Here is a 27,521-nt window from a genome sequence, read left to right as displayed (position 1 = left end):
GCGAAGCGACGCGTGCTGAAGTAATGTCCTTTCCAGGCTCGGAGATGTGCTGGGTCCGGAATCAGGTAAGGAATCAAATAATCTCAGTGATCTCACCTCTTCTCCTTTCTTTTCCTTTTGTCTAGGAGCTCCGGATTCGAGGCGGGCGTGGCAGAAGACTGGATGCTGACTTGCAGACACGGTGAGCATTACGCTGCTGGATGCAGAATAACACAAGGCATGAGCTGCTGTTCGGGCGTGGTTTAAATAGCCTGCAAAGTAGTCCCAGGTAAGAAGTTCCCCAGAACCACACCAGAGTAAAAAATAGTCCCTGTAATAAAATAGTCCCATCCAGGCCTCACGTTGGCTTGGACTCATTTGCAGCATGGTCTGCATACAGTAAGGAAAGTCTATGAGGCGGGCACCTATGGCGCCAGGACTTTCTATGATGAGCCTGGCGCCTAAGGCGCCAGGACTGAATCCAAACAGCCCCCAGCCGGGGCTGTTGGGGTTTTAATGAGTATCTGGATGCCTGCTCCCGGGGCTGATAGACTCGATCCGGATGCCAGGGGGTAGGCATCATGACAGTGCTTGTGAGTAACAAGAGAACTCTACCTCTGAGTGTTGAACAGTACATCTGAAATGTTGAATTGAAATGACAGAGTTAGATGTAGAGTTCTTGATACGATCGGTGTGTGACTGCTTGACAGTAGCCAATGAGGGAGTGCTGCAAAGAGTGAAGTGGAAAGGGAAGAAGGGCTGTCCTTTGTTACGGGATCCACAGACACTGCGGTAGTCCGTGCACAGGGCATGCCACATCCAGGTCTTCTCAGGATGCCTGGCATGGAAATGGAACTGTCGGGCTTAGCCAGTCAGGTGCTCAGGTTGTGCTTTATAGGAAGAGAGGGTAATACTATTTTTCATTGCTGTGTGTAGTGAAGGTGGCTGTGGTTGCAGAGATGGAGAGAGTCAGTGGGTCGATGGCGGGAGATTGCTTTGTGAGTGATCTGCAGAGGTATGCAGAGAGAAGTGGCATTTCTGCCAATCTTGGACTTGAGGGAGCGGAGGCTTTGTGTTGATGTGCTTGGCTGCAATTTGCAAGGTGTGCTTGCACTTTGTCGGGATATGGGCACTTTCAATACTCCAGATGTTCATGTGGTGCACTGTGGAAGACTGTATTTGGGGTGCATCAGTGCAGTAAGTTTTAACAGTGCACTGCAGGACTTGCTGAAGGGACTAATCTGCTTTTTCCATGTGCCAAGGTGCTACTTTCACAGATACCATCTAGAGCACTATGGAACTGCCCCAATGTCTTCTGTCCTCAGCAAGATGCAGGAAGGTGCCTAGTAAATGGAGGCATATCTTCGTTTTTGTGTCGTGTTGGGATGTTCTCTTTTGAGAATGAGAACATTAATTATCTGAGTGCATTTTTTTTTAACTTCAGATGGCATTCATTTGTCAAACATTGGAAATGCCATTTTCCTTTATAATCTAAGGAATGGTTTGAAGAGGTTCAAGTAAGGGTGCAAAGAAAAAACAAGAGAAAAGGCAAAAAAAGATCGTTTGTTTCCAGGCAACTTAAAAAAGCCTCTTTTCAGAGCCATCACTGAAGTGAAAATCTCCATCCCTGGGATACATTTCTCTCCCCGCCCCCTTGAATTGGACGATTTATCCGGAGATGGCACGTGCCACATCCAGGGCTTTTGAGGATTGCAGGCATGGAAATGGGACTGTGGAGCCTAGTGGATTGGCCAATAAGGTTTCCTGAGTGTGGTATGCAAGGAGAGAGTGTGGCAGAAAGTCTGTTTGCAGAGAGGAGTGCAGATGGCTATGGCTGTGTCTTTCAGGTGAAAGTGTGTGGATTTTGGGGGACTTGTGGAACCATTGGTTACAGGTGTATGCAGAGCAGCGTAGGGTGGGTACACAGCCTGGATTTGATCATGCTTATGTGCAGTGGTATGGAGTGCACGGCATGAAGTGGGTGGGCTTGCTCTCACTTTGGTGACGCACCAACATCCAGCCATTATTATTGTTCATTGTGGAGGGTACAGTTTAGGCCATGTAACTGGAATTTCACTGCAGTTTGCAATGAAGTAGACATTTAGGAAAATGATGGACATGTTGCCAAACTCCAGATTCATTTTTTCTCGTAATGCCCAGAGAGATGTGGCTGCGCTCCAGTTCATTTGGTCCGCAAATGGAGAAAGCGAGGTGCAATGTCAACAAGGCTGTTTGTGCATTTTTGAGATTTTGGCAGGACGTCTTTCCATAACCAAAACATTACATTTCACAATACCAACATTTTTCGTAGAGATGGAGCTGGTACTCTGCTATATTTTTCCTCAAAATATCCTGAATACTTTGCAGCCCTTTTTGCAAGTTTAGCAAACATTTTGCAGTAGGTGTTAAAGGCTCTTTTCAGAGCCCTGAATTTCTCCCGCAAAAGACTGCAATGGTTTAGCTGCCGCCACAACCTACATTGTTTAGATGTCCGCGGACTACCGCGCTGTCCACGGACTTCGTAGACTGCATAGGGGCCTGCACCTTTTTTTGGTACTTCTATTTTTGAACTGTGAAAGGTGGCTCAGAAAAGAGCCAGCTTTTTGTTGATTTTTGTGTTTTGTAATTTTCTTTGGCTTTTTTTTATAGACATGACACGGAAGAGAGGGTAGGGAAGGGGCACCAACCAGCGGGACTATGTGATAGGTGGAGAGGGGAAGATTTTGGGTGGGCCTCACTTAGGTAGGGGGCAGTGTTTCTCGTGCTCCCAGAACGCAGCATCGTAAGTACTTCCAAAGTGCTCCCCCTTGCAGAGTGCTCCGTCACAGTACATACAGAATACAGGGACTCTCCAAAAGGTCTGGGTCGACTGCATCATGTATGGCTTGCGAGGCATCCTCGGGGATCCTCTGCCCCACGGGAGTGTCTCTTGTGGTGGCAGGAGCAGATGTTGAGGATGCGAGAGAGGAAGTCAACCTGCTACCGCCTTCGAAAAAGGGACAACCCTCCGAACTGCTACCTTGTCGTTAGACCTTCGGTGTCGCCACAGAGGCGATCCCGTAGCTGTACAGCCCAGGCTTACTGTGACCGAGTACAACATCAGTGCAGCGAACCTTGGCCGCACAGGTTTTGGGTACCCCAACAGTGGTAAACAGCCTCCATACCCAAGACTCACGCTGGCAGCTGGTAGCAGGGACCTCCACTACCTCATACTCTTCGTCTTCTTGATTCCCCCTCTGCATCACCACACCTGTTCCCCTCTCCAGGCCCCTGAGAAGGTGGTGGTAAGGTGGCAGCTGCACAAGTCACGGATGCCGTTGTATGTATAAGCAGGAATCCAGAGACACCAATCTCCATCAAGTGCTCAGTATTGGTCGGCCAGAAACACAATGAGGAGCAACAGTGGAGTGTGGGCTTTTATAGGGGTGCGCTTCGAAGAGTCGCATGCTCCGCTGACACTTCGAGCCTCAGGTGGGGCTCAAAAAGTTACAAGAAGTTTCTAGCTCGACCAGGGCATGGTGTAGGTCCTATGCAAGGGTGAAGTTTCAGCTTAAAACACCTTGGATTGGCCAGAGGATAGGACGGCTGTCCGTAGGACACCTATTACGCGGGATACGGCGTGCACATGCGCCCGGGTGTCCGCAGGAGTGGGATCCATGAACTAATTAAAAGTGCGACACATGCAGAAAACAGTTACGGACAGGCACGGTGTTCATAGGACACAGGGGATCAGGTGCGCATGCGCCTAGGTGTCCGTAGGACAGGGGTTGGATCCCAGAACCACAAAAAGGTGCTTCATGACTTTGCGGACATGCCGGACAGGCGCAGTGTTCCTAGTACACCTCCATTTTGATTACAGCCTGGAAAGTCGTGCTGTCCGTGGACATCAAACAGGTCTTTAAAAATAGATATTTTTTTTTAAAAACACACGAACAGTACATACACAGATATTTATTTAAACACAGAAATACACTCAATAAGGAAAAGGAAGGGGTAGCAGAATGGGAAACCTATATTTGGGAATTGGGGTCTTCTATAGATCGTTCATGGGGGGAGGAAGGGATTGAGGATTCATTATAGCGTCGTTGATTGCAGGAATTTGGTGGGGATTATTGGCTGGGAGCTGAGACCCTAAAGAAAGTACTTTAAGATTATATGACAAGGTTAGCGTCTAGATATATAGCACCTTTTGAACTTTTAATATTCTGACCGTCAGTGAACAAAACCACTTGGCCTACATCTGTCTGCGAAAAAAACAAGTGGCTCAGATGTGATGTCATCAATGACTTTTGTGATGTCATCTATGTTAGTCTTAGCACAGTGGTGGCACGAGTTATGGTTGCTTAGCTTATCATAACTGATTAATTTCTGGGGGTTTTCAGCTTTACTTGTGTTAAGAGTCCAACCATCTCAAACACATTTCTGGTGGCAGAAGAAAACTGGGATATCTCTCAAGATATCTAGTGAAATTCCCAGATTGGTAGATCAGAAATAATTTTCTCCAAATTCAATCGGTTATTAGTGCAACTTAACCATAACGTCCCTTTAACAAAGTTTTTTCACGGATATATATATAGGAAAGTCCATTTGAGCGAAGTCACACATTCCACAACGCCACCAAGTAGCCATCGCTGGAAGCTCACCTCCAGTTCTGAGCCGACTTGGCTCTAATTTACTTTCCTACTTTCACAATTCAGGAGAAAGGCTTTTTTGCAAACCTTTTAAACCCACAATAATTTTCTTGGAATACATATGTATTTATTATGTGTAGTGTATTTTATTGTGTACTAGCAGAAGTACCTTTTCCTCAAACGGGTTCTGTAGACAGACAGGATAACACTGATCCTGTAGGTCGCTGTTCTAATTCGCTTATCGCTTGATGTACTTTGCACCCTGAGGTAAACTGCACTGAGAATGGGTGCGTGTGGCTGGCATACCCGAGAGCAGACATTGGGGGGAGGTGAGAGTTGATGTGCTACTCATAAAGGGGCCTTCTGTGTTCTCTCTCCACCTGTCGCCTCACCCTGGCAGGGTGCAGTTCTTTACTGTGCAAATATCTCGGAAACTGTGCATCCTAGGTCCTTGAAACATGGTTTTCTTATGTGACCATGAGTTTTGTTTCTCGTGTCTGGACCGGTTGAGAAACACATTTTTTTGTTTCCCTTCCCCGTGAACATGGTTTACAGCTTCGGCGGCATGCACCATCTCGCAAAAATCCTCTGGAAAAGTAATTTCACCTGATGTGGCAAAAATGTGAAAACTTCTGGAATGCTACCTGCCTTCGACTTTGTCGGCAAGCTACAAATTTAAACTTTTGCTGAAATCCGGGGAAGGGGGTGGGGTGTCCAAATGTCATGGAGCCAATAATGTCTGGAGGATATCTAAATAATTTTACTTTGTTAACAAGCTCATCCTAAGAGCGAAACAGGACTTCCCTGCTACTTTAGCCAATGAGTGTTTGTTGGTCCAACATGAGCACCCTGTACTTCTAAGATAGGAAAAGTCTCTTCAGACCTCCCCTGGAGGTGCAAAGAGGCAAACGTCTAACCCAGAGTCTGCAAGCATTGCCTAACACCATCCAGGAAATATGCTTATCTGAACAGTTACTGAAAAAAAAAAACTTTGGTTGTGTTGATGGCCAGTATTTTCAAAATGGTGGAAATTAATATTTATATAAATAAGTGCATAAGGCTAAATATTGTTTTAGACTGTATAGGTTTTAAAATAGTTAATATCTTCAAACTGTAGGGATTCAATGTACTTTGCACCCTAGCTAAATGCTTGCTAAAATTAGGTGTTTATTTACATTCTACTTATGAGTTCTGTGTAATATCACAGGGCATTTGAGTGGACTTTTTTTTTTTTAGCAATGTTTGATATATTTGTCAAGTCACATATTGAGATCAATTTAGTGGCATTTTTTTTTTTTAGAGGAGTTGCAGATTTTGTTTTACATTTTATTTGCTTCTTGTAGGCAGACAATCCAAAACTCTTATAGAAAGCTGTGGATAGGTTTACAATACCTGCATAGTGAACATTTGGTGTACAGGGCTTCTGTTTTAGCACACAATGACTATAACCTTCATAGATACATTTGAATGAAAAATGTGTTGTAGTAGTCAATGATTCAGATACCATTAAAATAAGAAAGCACCACTTACGCAAAATAGGCTACCATTTAGCACAATCACTGTCCTCTGTAATCAGAGGTTAATGAATTAAGATTGGCAGTAGAATACTCACTTTTCCTTGCTCTCTCCGTGTCCTGGTTAGCCTGTGAAACTCCTTCCCGGATCTCTTCCAACCAGAGCAATGCACCATCATCCCTCGTCATCTACAAAATATGAAATGTGCTGCATTATTAAAAACATCTTTTAAAGTACATTCACACAAGCAACATACAAAGCACAACACTAGCTAGCCATTTAGCTTGGGAGAACAGAAGTGTATATTGTCCCTACTTAAACATATTCAGACACAACAAGAATCCAAATCATCCAACCTAAGGATTAAAAATACATTTTCCACCCTACCTTTGAGACCAATAAGTAGACATTATATTTACTGACACTAAACCAATAAGTTAACTCTAAAACAGTCAGCAAGACTTCCCCCTAGACTTGGCTGCAAAGGATTCATCATGTTCTGTAACTTCAATTTTGAAACTTACATTTTTGAATTTCCAATAAGCAAGACAAAGTAACTTCATTAAACAGGAAATCATCAACAAAATACACATTAAATAGTTTAGAAAATAAGCAAACCCACTGTGTCAGGAAATAATCCAACAGAACTTCACGACATATCCTGAGCACAATCAGATGCCTAAACAAAAAATACAATCCTGTAACGAAGTTCAATAAAACACAGAACCAACAAAGACACAAACACACGAAACAATGCAGCCTCTTCCTATTCGACATTTACAATGGAACATTAATTTAACATTAACCATATAAGTCATTAAAAGGAGCCAACACCTGCAAATATAAGTCCTCCCAAGTTTCAAAAACAAACTTTTTTTTATAACTAGATAACCTGTAAATCAGCTAGCCATTCTTCCCCATGCAGCTTTTTCCTAGTTTTCCAAACACTCAGAATTTGCTTTCAAGCCATTACGAAAGCCTTATAAATCCACCAACTGTGACTATAAGTAATCTACCATCTGCTGACACCTGACAACAGAATAACCTTAGTAGGCCACCTAGGAAAAGCTCTATTCAATATCACATCCAGCCTATCCAATACATCCTTCCAAAAAGTCTGAACCCTGGTGCATTGCCAAAAAGCATTTAGTAAAAGTTCCCTTCTCCAAAAAACAAAACATTAATTCGAAAAGGTGTCCAGTACAGACTTCCTAGGATCTTCTGTTGAATGTGTCGTAGTTTTAAATCAAATGTTGGCTTAATCCTGCCTCATTAAGTAATCCCAATGCTCTATTGAAATATCACAATTCATCTCCATTGCCCACAACTGTCATAATTTGTCCCAACACTCGGCATAAGCAGGTTTTACATGCATCATGTTAAGAAATGTTGAGAGCACTGGGGGCAGCGAGTCAAATGCCTTACAAAGTTCCGGCCTACTGGCCAGTGAAGTGTCCATCATGCCCAGCCTACGAGAAAACAGAGTTAAGTGCTGTATATCTTTCAAGCTCACGCTTTCCCAAGCGAAATGTAGGACACAATGAAGCAAATCTCACCATGCATTCTTTCGCCAAGGCACCACAAATACTCAACAATCCTTTAGGGATCCAACTTCAGCAGTATAAGGACTTGTTTGCATTTTGAAGCACTGGGTTGTGCCACAGCGATGCATCATAATGTAACCACACATTTTGATTATTATCCAATAACCACCAAGTAAGAGCTTCCCATGTAGCTGTAATCAAAGGCAACCTACAAACAAATCTTCAGTGTCTTCCCCATTGAATATACAGTGGCCAATGCGTAGTTATTTATTTATTGTGATATAGTTTAAATTATAAACTTTGCACAAAACCTATAAAATAACAAATACTACATAATCTGAATATATATACAAAAAGTCATATCATAAAAATAAAACATGTGAAAATGTAAAAAAATTGAAAATTATCTTCATACAATCAGATATACAACACACAGTTATCTGTACGATATTAAAATGCAATAGGGTAATCAATTACTTAAAGTGTTATACCCAAACTAACTTCGACCCTCAGCCAGATGGTGTACAAGGCCGTCAGCAGGCGCATGCTATTAGAATACATACAGTGGTGTCAAAAAAGGTCGTCCTTGATATACTTATTATCATGGGCATAACTGTCCAGACGGGGATTAAACGTACTAGCCATTTCAGGGAATTCAGTCAGAAGATGCTTTGCCGTTTCCAGCTGATCTTGAACTTTGCATAGGTGGCATATTCGCAATGAGACCGCAATCTTGTCTTTTCTGCCCGTGACCATCATCGTGGGGAGTTGCTCCAATCTAAGTAGCAAGATAAACCGTCTAAGTCTGGCTGATGGACAGATGTTCAAATATCTCTGTGGTTTCTTGAACTCGTACAATCTATGTTGCACAAATTTATAACTTCTCAGACTCCACAGATGTTCAAAGTTCTCAATCCAATCCCAGAGCTCTATTCGTTTGCACAGAGCCCTTCGAGCTTCTGAATAACCCCATCCCTAGATTGCCAACCTATTTCATGGTACAATTTGGACATCTGATCGATAGTTGTGCGAACCGAGTTCTCCAAGGCCATTTCCTGATGGACAGCTGTTAACAATCCATTACTAGTAGCTCGAGTCATTTTTAAATATAGTGAAGCTTGCTTCTTCAATACTAATGCCTTTAGAGAGATCAAGCCCAATTCTAGTCTAATAATGGCCATTGGGATACAGGGAGGTAGGCCAAGAAAGCAGCGCCAGAATCTACCTTCAATCACCTGCAGCCACCTTAGATCAATCTCCAGTAGGGCTTCCAGCCCATATATTATGGCCGGAGAGAAAGCTTGTATATAAAGCTGGCGAGCGCCCCACAGTGTGAAGCCGCACTGTTGAACAGTGAACCTGTAAAACAGGGCAGTCAATTGCGCCGCTCTAATAGTGCGAACTTGTTTACAGGCCACGTAGTCACCAGTGACTTCGAAATCAATACCCAGATATCAATATTGGGGAACATAGGAAATATTCACCAGGCCAACCGTAAGTGATGCACGGGATACTTTCTTGTTAGTGTATCTCATAACCTTTGTTCTCCCCAAGTTAATGCTAAGGCCGTTCACCTCAGCGTACTCCCAAAGTGCAGCCGCTGATCTACGTATCCCACTAATAGTATAGTCGAAAATCACCAGATCGTTGGCGTATGCTAATACGCGGCAGGAGGCTTTACCAATTTTAGGTGGGCAGTTGCTTGCGGCAGATATTGCTTAAGGGATGTCATACACAAAGATTATAGATTAAAGGTGCTGTAACACAGCCTTGTTTTACTCCCCTATTTTGTGTAACGTTAGCAGTTGTGTGACCCTCTTGGTCTAATTTCAGTTTCACTGAATTATTTTGATGTAGGAGTCTTAGATAATATAATAAACCTTTCGGACAACCCATTAAATTCAATTTCCACCACAGCGGCTTCTGGGGATAGAATCAAAGACTGCTGAGAAGTCTATATATAAGGCATATAGTGGAGCAGCCCCTCCTCTTAGAGCTCTAGCTCGTAAGATGTCCATAATCATGTTGTTATGGGAGGTGGAGTAGCCCTGTCTGAACCCACTTTGAAATTTGGACAGTACACCAGAACCCTCTGCCCATAATTGTAGTTCTTTCAGCAAGAGTGAGGCAAATATCTTCCCCGTGGCATCTAACATTGAGAGCAACCTATAGTTTCTAGGGTCAAGTCTATTTCCCTTTTTAAACACGGGGATTAATATTGCTGTTTGCCATGAACGGGGTATTTTGCCAGATTTTAAGATTTTCTCAAATAGTGTTCTCAGTAAGTTGGCCCAAAACTCGGGGTACGATTTAATAACAATATTGGCCAGTCCATTAGGGCCAGGTGCTCGTGAGGATTTTATCTCTTTAATTTTATTCAGAATAAGTTCATATGATATATCAAACGGAGCTACTAGTGGGGGAATGTCCAGTACTGTTCGTTTATCGTCCTCAGCATTCCGATTTTCCAGGAATTTTACCCACACTCTGGCTTCAATGGGGTTAGTCAATGCCCTATTTTGGGCACCTCTCGCCTTGCCCAGAAGGGTCCAAATGTTACGTGTTTTTCCTTCACATATGGTCTTCACCATTCTTTGCCAGGCAAGTAATTTGTCTGCTCTTATTTTTGCTTTAATGGCTGCTCTATATCAGTTTTTAATCCCTCTGACTTTTGCATAGCATCTCTCCCCAAGGACCATATCTTTCTTGGCCTTACGGAGCTTGGCTCTGAGGTACCTTTTCATATCTCTGATCGTTTTGTCATAGGGCAGTTTTTCCCCCTCCGATCTTATCATTGACACCACTGGTATCCCTGCATGCTTTCCTGCAAAAGCTTGGACCCAGTCCTCTATACAGTCAATTGACAGCTCGTTAAAATTAGGAAGCTTGCTGTAATCTGGTACCACCAGAGCCTCAATAGCAAGGGAAATATTTTTATCCGACCAGGAAATCCTGGTACCTGTTGTATTGGTTTTTACCATACCTATATTATTGGGCAAAGACTGCTCTCTGGGAATACTGATCTCGCATTTCAAGGCGGCATGGTTGCTCCATTCATTGGAGATCACCGTCATATCCATCACCTGCTGAATCCTAGGGCATGCAAATACATAATCCAATGTGCTATATGAATTCCCATTTGACCATGTATGGTGCCCAGGATTGTCACTAGTTGTTCTGCCGTTAAGCATTTCCATGTCCCAGGACTCAAACAAATATTCCCATGCTCCACCCTCAAGATCTCTTTTATTATGAGCCATAACTCCTCTAGCTTTTAATCTAGGGTTCTGCATTTTACTCTCATGCCCTGACATATGGCAATTAAAGTCTCCAACAACAATTATTCCTGTGTCGCTAGATATAGACAACCAATTAGCCAATAGATCCTGGAGAGAGTCCTGCAATTGTTCGCTTAACTTCGCCCCAGGTGGATTGTATAAGATCACAAGCAAAAAAGAGCCGTTAGGATCCTTACAGTCAAAAATTACTTCGACTGCTATCATGTTGCTTTCAAGGTTGCAGTCAATCTGTCTTGAACCCAGTGTATTAGCCACCCATATGGTCAGTCCACCATATGGCCTGCCTTTTTCGCTGCCGAATGGTATAGCACATAGCCATCCAGTATTAGAGGGTTGATGGCCCAAGTCTCTTGTAAACAGAAGCAGCTATATTTATCAAGTAGCTTTGTTGAGCCCTCCCGGAGATAGGAGATTGGCCAAGCCTCGGCAGTTCCAAGATAATATGGTTAGATCTCATTGTTTGGATAGAATCTCGGTAAGTGCGTCTACTAACTTTTTTAGCATGTGTTGGACTTCTAATGCATCAACCTTCTTTCCCTTTGGTAAGCTTGAGCAATCTGTTGTTACCAAAGCAATATCCGCTTCTTCCATTGGGCAATTCGGGTCAATTTCATTAAGATCAGCATCCACTTCAACATCCACTGCTTTTAATTCCTCTCTATAATTTCTTAATAATTCAGCTGTAGCCAGGAACTTACAGTGTAGCGCAGATACTTTAGAATTAGGACCTTCCAAGGGCTCAACAAATACAAAGTCATCGGATTTGAGGACCCGCAGTTGTGCAACAGAATCTAGTCTTGTCAAGAATTCAGAACACGATAGCCATTTGCTGACCTTGCTATGATACACATTCTTGATCAGGCATACACCGTTTCCTCTCGTCTCCCCTTTATTTTCCATGACGGCAGCTACTGTGGTTCCTGGATTTTCTAGCTCTGTAGGAAGTTTTGATGCCTCGTCTATATTGGTGGCCTCTCGGTTGCACACCTCTTCCAACTCCACAATCTCTATCTCCTCTTCCAGCTCGTTTTCAACCGCTTTTGCAGGAAGCAGACAGCTAGTAGGTTATTCCCCCACTGGCTGCCTTCCGTTTCTTGGCTCTTGCCACTTTTCCTGCTCTTTTTGGTAGGCAATCCTGTCACGCCCTGCTCTGGCGTTGGGCGTGTCGTGATACTAGCTCTTTTGCCCTTTCCGGCCCTTCTTGCTAGTCTCGGCTGTTTTCTTGAAAAGAATGGGTCAGGGCTACCCACGTCCTGATCAATCTCCAAGTTTTGTTGCTCTTCAGTTTCATTAGCAATATGGATGGCTTCGGAGAGATTTGCTTCTACATCTTCTGCTGATATCAATCTTCCTTTATTTTCTGTGGAAAGTGCCTCAGTATTAGCCAATATTCGCCCAGACATTTTAAGCAGAATCGTTAGAGCGCAAATTGTAATGATGCTACTGATGCCTGGATTTCTGCTATTTCTACTGCCCCTGGATAGGACTTATCCAGGGACTCTGTTTCAACTTCGGGCACATCCTCTATTGAAACCATTGCTAGGTTAGGTGAGATTGGCAGTCTGTCTAAGCCAACTCCCACAGTTGATGTTCTCGGAGGTGTGGTCAGTCTGTCTGCCTGTATTCCATTGTTGCTTGGCCTTGTGTCAGGGTGTGGTGTCATACTACTTTGGATATTTAGACATAGATCTAGTAACGAGTTGTTATCGATGTCTTCAAAATTTAACGAGGTTAGAGCCTCCTTTTCGCAATGAGCAGGTATATCTTCTTCAATCGTGGTGGAATTTATTTCACGAGCTGCGTTCAGTGGGAAAAATTCAGTGATCACACCTTGGTTTGCAGGAGACGTTTTCCTTGCTTTCTTTTTGGACCTAGATTTTTCCATTTCACCCTCCTTATTAGCAAGGTTCCGGTTTGTTGTTATCACCTTGGTTTTTCTTAAATTGTATGTAGTTTGATTCCGTTCTTTTCCTGATTGCATTAGACCAACAAATTGTTAGTCCCCTTATGTTGAACCAATTAAATTTCCAAGGTGCTTCGCCTTCTACACACTGTCAATCTCAGTTAGTTGGATACTATTCACAATACTCGGTTTACCAGAGACCGTTTCCAATCCGCGTCGGGATCAAAGGCACATGGCCCGCAGTCTCCTGATAATGTTGCGGCAACTGTAAATTCTGTATCTATATAGGTTTGGTCCTTCTATATATTGCGAACCCTCTGCTTGAGTTCTCGGTTAGCTCTATAGTCCTTCACAAGGGAGGCTCAAGATCTCCCCAGCTAACAGCAGGGTCACCAATCGTTCAGTTGGTGGAATCCCAGTGATCACCAATGAGACAAGGCAAAGATAGAATAGCCCATCCTAGGTGTCACTTTAGGGTATTCACTTGCACTTCCCCCAAAATGCACGTTCCACACCCACCTCTTGTCATTAGGTATCAAGAGGGGGGGAGGGGAGCGCAGCAGGGTGGGTGGGAGGGGTTTATAATAGGCAGGCAAGAGGGAATAAAAGAGGGGGAGTGGAGAGGGATGGGGGAGGGAGAACAATGGGGATAGAGCTATTGTTGGAGCACTATCGGATTTGCTGCTCCGGGTCTAGCTCCACTCCACTTCAATTCCACCTCCTGGCTCCCAGGCTATCTCTAAGATGCTGCGGCACCACTCATAAGCTCCAGCAGCAAAGCCCAGTAGCCTAGGAGTAGACCCTTACCTCCCTCTTCCGAGTCAGCGCCTAATCGCTTCCTTCGTCTCATGGCTCAGTTCCCTCGCTGATCCACGAGTCCACAGAGCCTTCAGAGCTCTTCTCTAATCCTTCGCCCACTGCCCGCGATGCAGACGAGGCCCGAACCGGCTCTGCTGTCTCTCGCTCGTTCGGTCGTCCCTCGCCACAGACCGTAGGGGCTGAGGAAAGGACCCTACACGCAGCATGTAACACGCAGGGCACACGAAACACAAGTCGTCAAGCTGTATTGTATGGGTTTGTTACAGCCGCTTCCGACAACTTCCTTATGCTCCTTGTGTGTTATTTGCAGTAGTAGACCGTGGGCAGATCCAATGCGTAGTGGGACATCACCTTTTCTAAATCTACCCAAATCAGTGGAGGGTTCTCATCTAATGCAAAATACGCAGATTTCTTATAGCTACCAAGATCTGGATATCCAAATCCCCCTTCCTTAACACTATGCATTAACATAATCGCAGAATTGTTGGGTGCTTATTATTGCACCACAGAAAATTCTGACAGAACATCAATCTTCTGAAGAGGCTTTTTATTAAACTTCAATGGAAGTGATTGAACTTTATCCAAAACCTTGGGGAGTAGAGTCATCCTCCTGATGGCATTTATTGTAGCCCAAGTGTTCAACTGCAGTTTCGTCTATTTCCTCACATCAACCTGAAATCACCTCAATTAGTTTCTTCACATTAAATTCCACTATCTTCTAAGGACAATACTTTAAATGTACGACCTCCAGCACATATTCCAAGAATTGCTTGCTCTTGTGTAATGTAAGCTGCCAGAGGATCCAGGGTACTATTGAACAAAAAAAACGACAATGGGCACCCCAGTCTAGTGCCTCTTGTTAAAGGAAATGTATCTGAAAGTACACCATTCACCCAAACCAAAGCAATTACATCTGCATGCAGGCTAGTTACTAGTTCGTATAGCCCACAGATTGTCCAATCAGGTTGGTGGAAACACCACTACGGTGTTCTAATATGTCTGATGTTTCATAGCCAAATCGGTCTCATAAAACAGCCTCATTTATGAATTAGATCCCCCACACATTGATCCAATCTATTCGCCAAAGGTTTCGCAAATAATTTAATATCTTTTTTTTAAAAACTTTTCTTTATTGGCATTTTAAAAACATAACCGGTACCAGTGTGACAACAGTTCCCAAACCCTGTTTCCACCCCTCTGTACCATTCAGCATTTCCCATTACATTCTGTATATCAAGCATTACTTTGTGCCGTTATCAGATAGCGCTTCATTATGCTCTTTTCCATTATACACAGCATACAAGTGGGGCACAAAGAATTTGTCTATGCACTATAGCAGTGTATTGTTCCATTTTGCTTCTCTTTGATTTAGGGTGTGGCAGGTTCCACCATTCCTACCTTCGATTGTCTGATTAGTTATTGCACATAGGTGTTCCATGTGCGTCTATCACTTTGCTGGTTATGGGATAGGGAGCCCCAGCCGCTTTCCATGTCATTACAGTACACAATGTCCGCCTTCCACTGAGCAATCTTCGGGCTCTTTTTCCTACTCCACAACATTGCTACCAGTAATTTTGCCAAAATCAGGAGTAATCCCACCAGTACGCTTAAAATCGGTTTAGTATAGCCCAACAGAGCCATCAAAGGGTTTGGCTTTATATACTGCCCAGAGACCTCTCTGATCGTCTCAAACACCTGCTCCCAAAAGGAATGTTGAACAGGACAGCTCCAGGCCACATGAAGGAAGTCTGCAGATGCACAATCTCAAATTGTGCACCTACCAGAGGTTTCAGGAAAATATCCATTCAGTTTTATCAGTGTGTAATAAAATTGGTGCAGGTATTTAGAGTGGATCAGCTTAAACCTTGTGTCGATGGCCCCCCTTTGTCATCTCGCAGCAGAACCGCCAGACCACTTCCGAAATCTTGTATCCCAGAGACTGCTCCCATCTCCTCCAAGGGGAGGCTTTAGTTTCCTCCTTAGAACTAAGGCTTAAGGCGTACAATACCGATGTCACTTTATTGCCCAGACCCCCCTACAACAATTTGTCTAATATACCAGCGATTGGTGGTTGATCGGGAAAGATGGGAGCAGTTGACGCATGGCCAGCCTCAATCTATAATACAAAGCACGGATACCTCTGCCTTTTCCTTCAATGTTTCCAATGTTATGAATGTCCCATTGGGGAAAAGCTCCCCAGAGTGGGTCAGTCCCAGTTTTGTCGCCATGGTCACGAGCTAGCCTCCCCAGTGACAGGAATCCCGGGGATACGAGTTACTGGCAGCTTGGGAGAATAAAGGACCTCTTTTCTGCTCTTATGTTCTATACAAGTCCAGGCTCTGCAGGTTACATCTACCATATTGTGCGTTTGGTGTGCCCTCCCTGGCGCTGTGAAAATGGACTGGCACCGTTATTGCCCTCTCAATCTCCAAATGCTTCCTGCCCCCCCCCCCCCCCCCCACTTCCCAAACCAGTAGGTGAGAAACCCAGCCTGTCCGACGTTATAGTATATTTCAAAATCTGGAATCGCTAGACCGCCCTCGTGTAAAGGTGCTGTCAATTTGTTCCAGGAGACCCTGCCCTGTATGCCAGCCCAGATGAACTGTAAAACCACTGACTTCAGCCCTCGAAAGTAGTCTCCAGGCACTGCTAACGGAACATTTAGGAAAACCTACAGGAACCTGGGTAGCAATGTCATCTTTATCACGGATTCCTACCATCTAGACATGGTTGCCTTTGCTTGTTCCAAGACTCAGATAATTGCTGCTGTATACTACCTTGGTGTCCAGTCATATTTTCGAATACAATATTTTTGAAAGTCAAAATGTCGAAAATATTTATTCGAAAATAAAAATGTCGAATTACAAAAGTCACATTTTTTTCGAATTAATGTTTAAATAAATAATTAATTAATAAATATTTTATTAAACATATTTTTTAAATAATGAAAGGTACATCCATGTTGGGTGGGGGGATGTGGAAGGGGGGGTTGCGGTAGGGGTTTTTAATAATTATGTTTTATTAAATATATTTTTTAAAAATTAAAGGTATATCCATGGGGGGTGTTGGGGGGATGGGGAGGAGGGGGGTTGGGGGTGGGGACCCCCCCTTAAAAAACGTTAGTATTTGTGACATTTTACATAGTTATTTTAGCATTGGTTTTTCGATTTTTTTTTCGACATTTTATTTTCGAATTAATGACTTTTTCTATTATATATATGTGATTGACATTTTTGTAATTCGAAATTTTGTTTTCGATACTATGACTATAAACCTACTACCTTCATATCCTTAGCTATGTTAATCCCCAAGTAGCGGGTTTGAACCATATGCCATTGGTACCCCCACCCATCCCGATATTGCTTCACCCCATCCATCAGTGGAAAGAGGACCGACTTAGTGGTGTTCACGATTAGGCCCGAGGGGTCCCCAAACCGCTTAACATCCTGCATGATTGGATCCAGGTTCGTTTTGGGATCCTTGGTGAACAGCACCAGATTGTCTGCATACAATGATATCACCATCTTATGAGTGAAGAACTGAACTCCACGAAGATGCATTTCTCTTATCCTTTCTGCCAATGGCTCTATTGCCAGGGCAAACAGCAGAGGGGAGAGGGGCACCCCTGTTGTGTTCCTCTTTCCAGCGCTATTGTTGATGTTATTTGCCCGTTCCCCCTTATTTTAGCCACTGGGTTTGTGTCTAATAGGGATACCAGGCCTATGAACTGCTCTTCCAGTCCCATGTAACAGAATAGGAATGGCCGCAACTGAATCGAACGCCTGGGTGGCGTCTAGAAGGGCAGCCACCATCGAGTCCTCCTGCCGCACCGCAGTGATCAGCCCAAACACACTGCTCAGCCCGTACGTGGTGGAGCGGCCCGGTACGAAACCAGACTGATCTGCCCTCACCATCGTCCGCATCAAGGGCGACAGTCGAGATGCGAGGGTTTTCGCTAAAATCTTATCAAGATTAATGAGTGATATTGGGCGGGGTAGGACGAGCTGTCACTGGCAGATTTGTCCGGCTTCAGTAGTATTACCACCATGGCTTCCCTCTACGAGTCCGACAGCCTTCCGTCCTCCAAACTCTGCTGATACATATGAGCAGCAAGTTTGCCTGCGTGGTGCTTATAAAATTCAGTCGCGAGTCCGTCAGGCCCCGGTGACTTCCCGGACGGCACAGATTTAATAGCCGTCAATACTTCCTCCAATGTCAAGTGACGCACCAGCCATTCCCGATGTTCATCCGTGCACCAGTGTAATGATACTTGATGTAGGTATGCATGTATCTCCGATTGGAAAACCTGGGTTTGGGATGAATATAGTTGGCTGTAAAACCCTGGGCATTTGCTGGACTATTTCCTTGTTCCATAATGTATCCAACCTGTGTTCGTCCATGATTATCAGGACCCTGCCCCTGAGATTATCCAATTTGGTTGCTCTCGCTAATGTTCTACCCGGGCCCTGTCGCTCCCCATACTGGCATATTGCTGTCTTCCCCCAGATATATTTGGCTTCTCTTTGCGCCAACCCCTCAAAGTTCTGCAGTTGTTGCAATATCTCTGCTTGTTCCTGGTGCAACGGAGTAGGTGCAGCTGTCTGCATAGCCCGAATGTTACTCTCATTAGCCTCCAGCTTCCTCCTGATTTGCTTTAAGATCCCAGATTCCCCAGAAATGCACTTGCCTCCAATTACACATTTGAAACACTCCCACAATATCCTCGGTGACCTGACTGAGCCCTCATTGATCTCGAAAAAGGAGTCTATGGCCTCTGTAAGGCCATCCCTGAACACTGTGTCCGTGAGACCTTCACTCTTAAACCTCCAGGGGAGGTTCTCCTTCCGCCGGCCTGACACCTCTACAGTCAGCAACACTGGTGCATGATCTGACAGTGTGCAGGCCAAGATTACTACCTCCTCCGTCCGTTACATTAGCGATTGTGATGTCAAAAAGAAATCTAGTCATGAGGCGGAGTTATGTGGAGGAGAGTTGTGTGTGTATTGCCGTGTACCTTGGTTCCTGACCCTCCACACATCTTCAATCTCCCACAGGAGGGTCATATCCTGTATTCGGATTGTCCCCTTACTGCCAGGGTGATACCCAGATCCTGTTCTGTCATTCATGATGTTCATAACCCCGTTGAAGTTCCCAGCCCAGATAATCTCCCCCGGCGGTAATTTCCAATCAATCCAATGTTTCAGTTGAGTCCTGATTCGGACATGTATAGTACCTTGCACCAGTAAGGCCCTGCCCTCTTGATCTCCGACAACATGGGCCTGACTAAACCCCACAGAGCTGGGTATGAGAATCCTCGCCCTCCCCCCCTTGCGTTTGAGCACGATGAGAAATATATGTGGCAGCCCCAACTCTTTTCCGAATTTGTGCACCACCTCAGAAGTTAGATGTCTCCTGTACAAAGGCTATCCCCACTTGATGATGTTGCGAGTATAGCAAAACCTGTTTCACTTAAACAGGCACTTTAACCCCCTAACATTCCAATTGATGAAGTTAAGCGGCATCAATGAACCTCCCTAAGACATGCACATTTGTGGGGATACACTTCAGATTGCTGTAGCCTCGGTGCCCCCCCCCTGGGTGTGCCGTAGAAGTACTGCGTGTGTCGCGTGTAATCTTATGTTCATACCGATTCCTCCCTCTTTACCCAACCCCCACCGACAACCCCAATCTGTCACTTTCCTGCAATACCCCCTTCCCGTTCCCCAACAACAACCCTAACTTTTAGTGACCCAAGATCCCGCTCCCCGCCCCCCCATCCCCACTGATCACCCCAACTTGTCAGCTGACTCCCTACCCTTACATGAACAAAACATTTAAGCTTTCGCATATGGAGCAGCCTGGAGCCCAGCCATCCACCACACTTCTAAAATGTTGTGGCTCCCCACCAGACTCTTCGATTATACTATCACCAGTTTTGAAGTGTTGTACACAGTTAAGGATATATTTCATCGGTTGTGATATCACCCATTGTTCCTTCGTGGTCGAGGATGTCTTGGCTGGAGTTCCAGAAAGGCATTGGCTTCCTCCAGAATGTGGAAAAAGATTGCTCGTCCCTCGTGCTCAATTCGAAGTTTGTCCTGAAACAACATTAGCATAATTCCTCTGACTCTTAGTTGTTTCTTGATTTCCGTAAAATTCCTTTGTCTGAAAAGTCTGGGAAAGTTTTATAGTGTCTCCCTTATAGGTCACCGTGCCTTTTTCACAAGCTCTGTAAAGGGCAATGCCCCTGTCTTGATAATTTAGCAGTCGAGCTATGATTGGGCAAGGTGGTGCACTCGGAATTGGTCTCTTCCCACTCGGGATTCGATGCGCTCTCTCAACTATGTACTCTGCTGAGAACTCCTCCGGTCCAAGCGCTTCTCTTAATAGCTCTTTCACAAGGGGCTCCATATTCCTCCGCTCCACTGACTCTGGTACCCCAGTTATCCTTAGGTTGTAACTTCTGGAACGTGACTCGAGGTCATCTTGCTTGTCTCTGGACACAAGCAGACTCATCCTCCACAGTTGACACCATCCCCTCTACCTCATCCAGCCTCTATCTGCGTTTGTCCAATCGGACCTGCATGGGGTCGACCTTGCAGGTAAGTGGGTCCATTTTCCCATCCAGAGATTGTATACTGGATAGCAATTGATTGAACATCTCTCTTATGGCCTGGAATGCCCCCGCTGGATCTTGAGATGCAGTTTGGGGTTGTGTTTCCGGGGAGTCATCCATTGGTTTGTTATTTCTGGATTGAGATGGTGTGTCGAAATGCAGTTTGGACTGCTTTTTGCCCTCTTTGCCAGACTTGAACATCCCCACCATGCTTGGGTTGTGCTTATAAAGGCTTACAGAACCGTATCAAGCTCAGTGCCTTGGGGGCCACTCCACACTACTGTCGTCCCCTAACGCACCAGCCCTGTCTCTCACAGCTGAAACCAAAGGTCTATCACTCGATTTGGTATGACCACAGACGGGCTTCACGTGATCAGGAGTATGCCTGGTATGTGGGATAATGCCCCACCTGCAGCTGACGTTTCTTTAATGACTCAACCCGCTCCAGCAGGCAGTGCGTGGGTTCTTTCCTGCAACAGATCCGGATCTGGCGTTACCTTTTATCTATTAAATGTCCAGAGATGTTGGGCTTCCCAAGCTTCAATGACTGGTCGGTTAAGCTCTTGAGTCCCCCCTCCTTTCTTCCCTTCTGCAAGCGGTGTCTTGGTGCATGCAGCGAAGGCTGTAGTTGGTGACGAGCGGCAGGAGTCCCAACCAGTCTAAATATTGTGCCTGCTGCACCAGTTTTCCTTGCAGCTTGTTTCACCCCAGCAATCTCAATTTGCATCTGACCCCGGGAAAGATCAGGGGCTATCAGTGTCATACATGTATCCGAGTGCCCAGTTTAACGGCAGTTGGACTCCTTTCTTTAGAAGAATAGGCCTCCTTGCTTGCAGGGTGCCGTCTTCACTGCTGCCGTCATTCCTCTGAAGATTCGTCACTCTACTTTAATCTATGAGTGGCTCCCTCCCTGGATCAGGGCTGTTCCAGGCTTTACCTTTTTGTTAAGTATCAGATGTCATTGGGTGCCCCAGATTCAGTTCTTGTGATTTGCAAAGCCCGCTAGGAACCTTCAGCTTATTGTCCATTATTCACCCCCTGCCTCCCTTTTAGCAGCGCCCACTTATATATGATGAGGGCAGGAGTTACCAGTGGGTGATGGGAGATCGCTACAGCTGATTGATGTTGTGTCTGTGGTCTTTGTCGATCTGACAGCTTGTTTAACACCAACAATCTCAGATCGGGTCTCACCTTGAAGCAGATCAAGAATCAGGGTTGCCCTCCTTAGAGTCGGATACCCAGTCTCAATGAGTGGTCACCAGTGCCCCTTCTATGATCTGCGGTGTTCATGAGACGCCACTGTGGTATATGCCGTCACTCTCCTTATTGATTGCTTGCAGTGTTACAGCACCATCTGAAACATTATGCCGCCAGGATCCCTTCCCAGTGGCTGTATATGTTGTCTACGCCTTCCTAGGTGCGTGACCACGGCTCAATTCGCAAGTGGAGAGTGCCATGTTCCTCAAGTATGCACCTGTTACAAACAGCTCTCGAATCTCTATTATGGATCTTGTGCCACTAAGTTCCACCCTACGTTATTGTTTGGCCCCCACTACTAACTTCCTTGTTGTCCTGATACACCAAAAGGAAACTATTCCTCGTGCCAGGACGGAATTGGATAGCGTCCTCCACTTCCTCTTCACCAGCACATGGGCATATGACCCTAACGTAGTGCCTTGGATGCCGTGTGCGTGACTATGGCACAGAGCGTCCGTTGCACACTTTGCCTTCCACCTACCAGCTTGTGTGATGCAACGTCTGGGCCCTGCGTGAAGCCGATGGCGTTTCCGCGGATGATCCCCCCCTTCAGTCAAGGCGGCGACGTCTTCTCCGTTAGGCCAGACTTCAATGTCATGAGCAGGGGAGGCCCAACCCAGGTCCCAACCACGCTCCTCCGCAAGGCTCTCAGGGCTCCTTAGGGGATAGGTTCCGCAGTCCAGCACTGGGAAGGGTTCTCTCCACACTGAGCCGCACAAACATTGTTTCAGGTGTACTCCCAGTCGTAGCCCAATTATGGTCTGAGCACGCTCATTCAGATAGGCCCAGAGCCGGAGGGCGCACACCGACCAGCTACACAGGGGTGCGGAGGGGGGCTGGGTCTGCCACCTCCCGGCTCCTCAAGCTTCCCTGTTTCTCAGCGGCCCTGAATCTTCGATGAAGCTGCAGGTCGGGCCACCTGTCTATTCATTGGTGCCAACCGCAGTACGCTCATCAGTGTAGATGCCTGGACCCGGGAGGCAGATCGCGGACGAGTCTCCCAACACATCCTGCAGTCTCACTTGGGGTCAGCCCGCCACCTGTTGTGTAGACTCGTCGGATGCTGGTCCGAGTCTCTATCCGCTGCCAAGCACTCTTGAGTCGGCTGGTCTCTCCAACAGCTCTTCCCTCGTCCCACTAGGTCGCGGCATTCTTGGGCGGCTTCTCCTCTCGCGCTACCGAGTCACTGCCTCCAAGGCCTCACCACACCGTCTGAAACCGGACTTCCCAGGTACCAAATGCTCCAAAACTTTGCCACAGCAGGGACATAACGGTCCTATAGCACGACACTTCTCGGGAAATTAAAAGTCAACAGGGGAACCTCCGTATATATGGCGAATCTAGGAACTTGTACAGGAGCTCATGTCCTTCTTGGTTGGGCTCTGTAGCGCCCCTTGCGAGTAATTTAATATCTACATTGAGCAATTAAATTGAGCGATAATTCCCACACTTGGTGTAATCCCTGCCCAGTTTAGGACTCAATGTAATAAATGCTTCCCTCAGAGGGTCACAGAACACTATCCCGCAACATATAACCATATAATCAAATAGAAAGGGAGATAGTTGAGCTACAAAGGTCCAATAAAATTCAATGAGTAAACCATCTAACCTCAGTGATTTAATGATTTTTGGTTGACCAATAGCTGCTGCAATTTTTCTCATCAATCCGGTTATCCAAAGAACTCTTGCTTTCAGATGTCAAGACTGGAATATCAAACTTCCAAAAAAGCTCATACAGATCCAATTAAAAAGGAAAAACAACCTCCCTATAGAGTAATTCAGAGAAAGAGAGATAACAGTCACAAATCTTCACATTTTTTGTTACAGGGAGACCATGCGCATTCTCTACGCTCTTAATAAGAGATTGCTCCATCATCCCTATGAGTTTATTAGCCAACAGTTTGACCGTCTACTCACCGGACGCCCCACATTTCTGTTTAAGAAACAATATTCCCCTTCACATCTACACATCAATTTTACTGTTCAGAGCATCCGTTACATTTTCCAGCTTATCTCCAGGATTTCCAGACAATGCAACATTTTGTTGAAGTTCCTTCAGCTCATCTTCTAACAAGGTTAGCTACGCCAACATAGTCTTCCTAATTCAACGTGTTCGACTAATCAATTCACCTCATATCACTACTTTGAAGCTATCCCAGACCATAAAGACATTAGCTGTATTTCAATTTTCTGCAAAGAAAACAATACAACCTTACACTGAACTGGGCGGTTTGCAAGTCTTAAGATCCTAGTATTTAGTTGCCACCTAACAAATCTCGACCCTGAGTTGCCCAAATATAGCTGTAGCTCAATCAACTCATGATCTGAAATCCCACGTTCTCGTATGTCAATATTAATCACTTTATCCATAAACCTGTCTGATAAAAAGTAAATCCCAGAGTAGAAATTGTGCGTACAGCAGAATAAAATGAACATTCTTTTACACCAGGATACATTATTCTACAAATGTCCACCATATCAAATTCCTGCAGGAAGCTTTCAAAGTCTCTACTCATTCCACCTCCCATATATCTAAAGGTAGCTGAACGGTCCAGCTTACAGTCAAGCACACAGTTAAAGTCACTACCAAAAATGATACTCTCCTTGCAACGTTCGTAAAAGCGTAGATAGATCACCCACAAATTGGCCACCTGTGGTGCACAGTCCATATAAAATACCAATAGAGAATAGTTTGCCATCGGACGATTTCTGCGAATAGCATCCTCCCTTCACAATCCTTAACACACCTCTGCGGAAAAGTATACTCACACCCCTAGATTTTGATATAGCAATACGAAACTTCCCAAGTGTAGTTTGAATTTGTTAAAATGTTCTGTGCATCAAGCAAATGAGTCTGTTGAAGGAAGACTACGTCAGCCTTGGCCCTCCATAACCACCTTCCTTTTCAGCAGGCTAATTTAAACCTTTAACATCCCACGTTAAAAAGGTTAGTGGTCTCATGCATAGTTTCAGACTTATTATAGGTTTAACAAAAGATATCCATCAATGTGGAGTATATTATGTAATCACAACAGTGGCACCAATCATTCGGCATCCCAGCCATCACGTAAGATTAGAGAATCTTAGTTGAGGAATGTTCATGTACATCTCTGAAGAAAGCCTTTAAAAACAATACAGACAACACAAATACAACAAACTACATATCAAATTACCTGCAGCCCAATAAAACACACGCGGCTTGTGAGTGGCAATATTTACATTGCACAATATGATCTTAACCATCCCGACCTATCCCTCCCATCCTCATGTTGAACCTAATAACTAAAATAATTCAAGAATAATACTATGTGAAGCAATCGGTAACCAAGTCTAATGCTAGTGCAGGAGCTTAACCGTGTTGCCGCTCTCAATCACAGATAACAAGCCCATTCACACTGTAAAACACCATAGAGAAAAAAGAAAAAAAAGCACTCCATAGCAGTATTCCTTAGATAGTGTTCCAATCATAAACATTTTCCTTTTAAACATGTTCTCAATTTTCTCATTGTTCGATCTCAAACTAAAGACTAGAAATAGGGACTTCAAATTCTGCTCCACCCCACCATTTGGTAGCAATAGATGCCAGGGACCGAAACTAAAAGGGGGACGCTTTACTACTCCTGGTGAACTGTCATAAATAAATGGAAATTACCTATACACCTGGTCTCCTTTCTTTCAGAAGACTACAGCATGTGTCAAAAGAAAAATGTGATTTGTATCGTTTTTCCAATTCATTCCGATCAACGAGTTAGACTGGGTGGGCTGTTGACCAATTAAAATTTCAACGGGGTGGATCTTAAAGGAAACTAAATTAGGCATTTATGGAATCTTGGCCAATTGGTATGTCATTGGAGGAGAGTGCAATTCAATAAACCTCTTTCTGATAAACATCTATTGGAACCCCATTAAAAGTTCTATCTAGGTATTTCTTCAAAGTGTATTGCTCTTGATGGAAGAGAGACAGATAGTGGAGTGTAAACAGATTGAGTTATTGGTGGGAGATCTATAAATAGATTAAACTAGATTAAGTATTACCAAGCAGATAGAAATAGAGGAAACGAAGGCCCTATTGAATGCAGCCACATCAAATGAAGCTGGAAAACACTGGCTAGTATTTAAGCAGAAATGAAACCTGCAATGCTGAAATGGAAGCGTCAAGAGTGACATGGCTCCACATGAAATGGTTGAATAGAACCAAGTCATCTAGAATAGATTATGCTGTAGTTAATGGGGAACTCGTCCAAAAGTGTGGCAATTTTAGCATCATTGATACAGACTTGAGTGATCATAGAATGCAGAGTGCCAAGTTTCTTTTGCCTCAGAAAGGCTGGAACAAGGGTCTTTTAGGAAGTGTTCATTTAGCAGTATAGAAATATTTAACAAAAGTCAAAAGGAGAAATTACTCACCGTAATGTTCTATGGATTTTTCTCCAGCAGACTTCACCCACACATTTGAAGTACCGGCTCGCCATTCTCCAAGATGCTGCGCAAGTCTGCCCCCAACCGACAAACCATGGGACATGGCGTCATGACGGAGCGTACGCGGCTGCGGCAGTGCCTGAGGGCAAAGAGGCAACTGCCCGAGTGGCTCTGGCACCTCGAGTACCTTGCTTTCCACCTTTGGTACTCCTACGGTGGCCCCTTTCACTGGCAGCTCCTCTCGATCTACCAAAGGTAGAGTAGTACCGAAAGGAACCTCCCCTCATTGCTGTCCCCTAGGACGAAAAGGGGAAGGTTGACGGACTGCAGCGCTTAAAGACTTTGCTGCAGCTTTGGCGGTCTGGAACCTCTCAAGGGTCTCGTCAGCCTTGCTGCCAAACAGATGGACACCATCAAAGGGCATGTTGAGAAGCCGGGATTGCACGTCAGGAGCAAACCCCGACTTCCGCAACCATGCAAACCTGCGTATCACGGTGCTCACAGCCATGGACCGGCTGACACAGTCTAACTTGTCCAGACCCGACTGAACGGATTCACACATGGCATCCTTGCTGTCTTATACGAGGGCTAGAAAACCATCCCGTTCTTCCCCTTCGGAAATATGCTCAGCCGCCAAAGATGCACAATTGCACAGCGTGTGAGTGAATCTCACCAAGGCACAAACAGAGTTGGCTGCCTTCAAAGCCATACCCCAGAAGAAAACACCTTTGCCCAACCATCAAAGCGCATGTCGTCCCCATCAGGAGGGATGGTAGGGTATGCAGCCTGCTTTGCTGGGGCCGTAGCCACCTGCACCACCAAACTCTCCGGAGTAGGGTGCGTCGACAAGTAGCAGGGGTCACTACTGGCTGGGTGGTGTTTTTTCGGAAGCGACTTACCAACTGCCGGGAGACTCTCCGGAGCAGTCCAAGCCGCTGCCGCCCTTCTTTACAAAGCCATGTGAAATGGCAACACCAGGTTAGTGGGTGGACCTTGGTCCAGGAGGTCCGTCAGATCATCCTGATCAAAATCAACAGGTGAAGCAGACCACCCCAAGTATTCAGTCACCCTGGACATGAGACACCTATAGGAGGATTCGGCATGTGTTCCCGGCTCAGGCCTGCCAACTCCACCTCCGGAGAGGTGTCAAGACCACTGGCATCATGCAAGGACTGATGGAGTTCTTCCATCTGACTGTGACCAGACAAAAGGTCATCAGGGACATCAGGAGGCACAACCATCTCCTCATCAGACCCTTCATCCACCTCTGAAATATAATCCAAAGGTTGGAACAAATCCAATCTGGGTGGTGGAACAGAAGGGCTCAAAAAGGCCTCGCTGACTTACGCAGGATGCCGGAAAATCTTCCGAAGCAGCACAGCTGTGGTCATTACCTGTCATAGATGTGGAATACGTAGGTTCGCGGACATAGATTTAGAAACAGTAACAGTACAATACCCGCGCCCACGTGCAAAATTAAGATTCTCGGGGGGACGGAGCGATGAAAGCAGAGAAGGGCTTAGTAAACTTTAAGTACAC

At 45.1% G+C, this 27,521-nt stretch overlaps 1 protein-coding gene across 2 annotated transcripts in view; it reads right to left on the bottom strand.

Moving 5' to 3' along the window:
* IQGAP3 (IQ motif containing GTPase activating protein 3) overlaps positions 1 to 27,521 on the bottom strand; it is a 1,503,259-nt gene that overhangs the window by 1,077,112 nt on the left and 398,626 nt on the right. For both annotated transcript variants that reach the window (XM_069607146.1, XM_069607147.1), the window contains exon 16: positions 6,223 to 6,313. In XM_069607146.1, coding sequence (XP_069463247.1) covers positions 6,223 to 6,313 — 91 coding nt within the window. The remainder of the gene's footprint in view (positions 1 to 6,222; positions 6,314 to 27,521) is intronic.

This window comes from Ambystoma mexicanum, chromosome 1p, assembly GCF_040938575.1.
Source record: "Ambystoma mexicanum isolate Mex_15411 chromosome 1p, UKY_AmexF1_1, whole genome shotgun sequence".
NCBI lineage: Eukaryota > Metazoa > Chordata > Amphibia > Caudata > Ambystomatidae > Ambystoma > Ambystoma mexicanum.
Note: the sequence above shows the minus strand (reverse complement) of the source record. Positions and strands in the feature narration are given on the sequence as shown.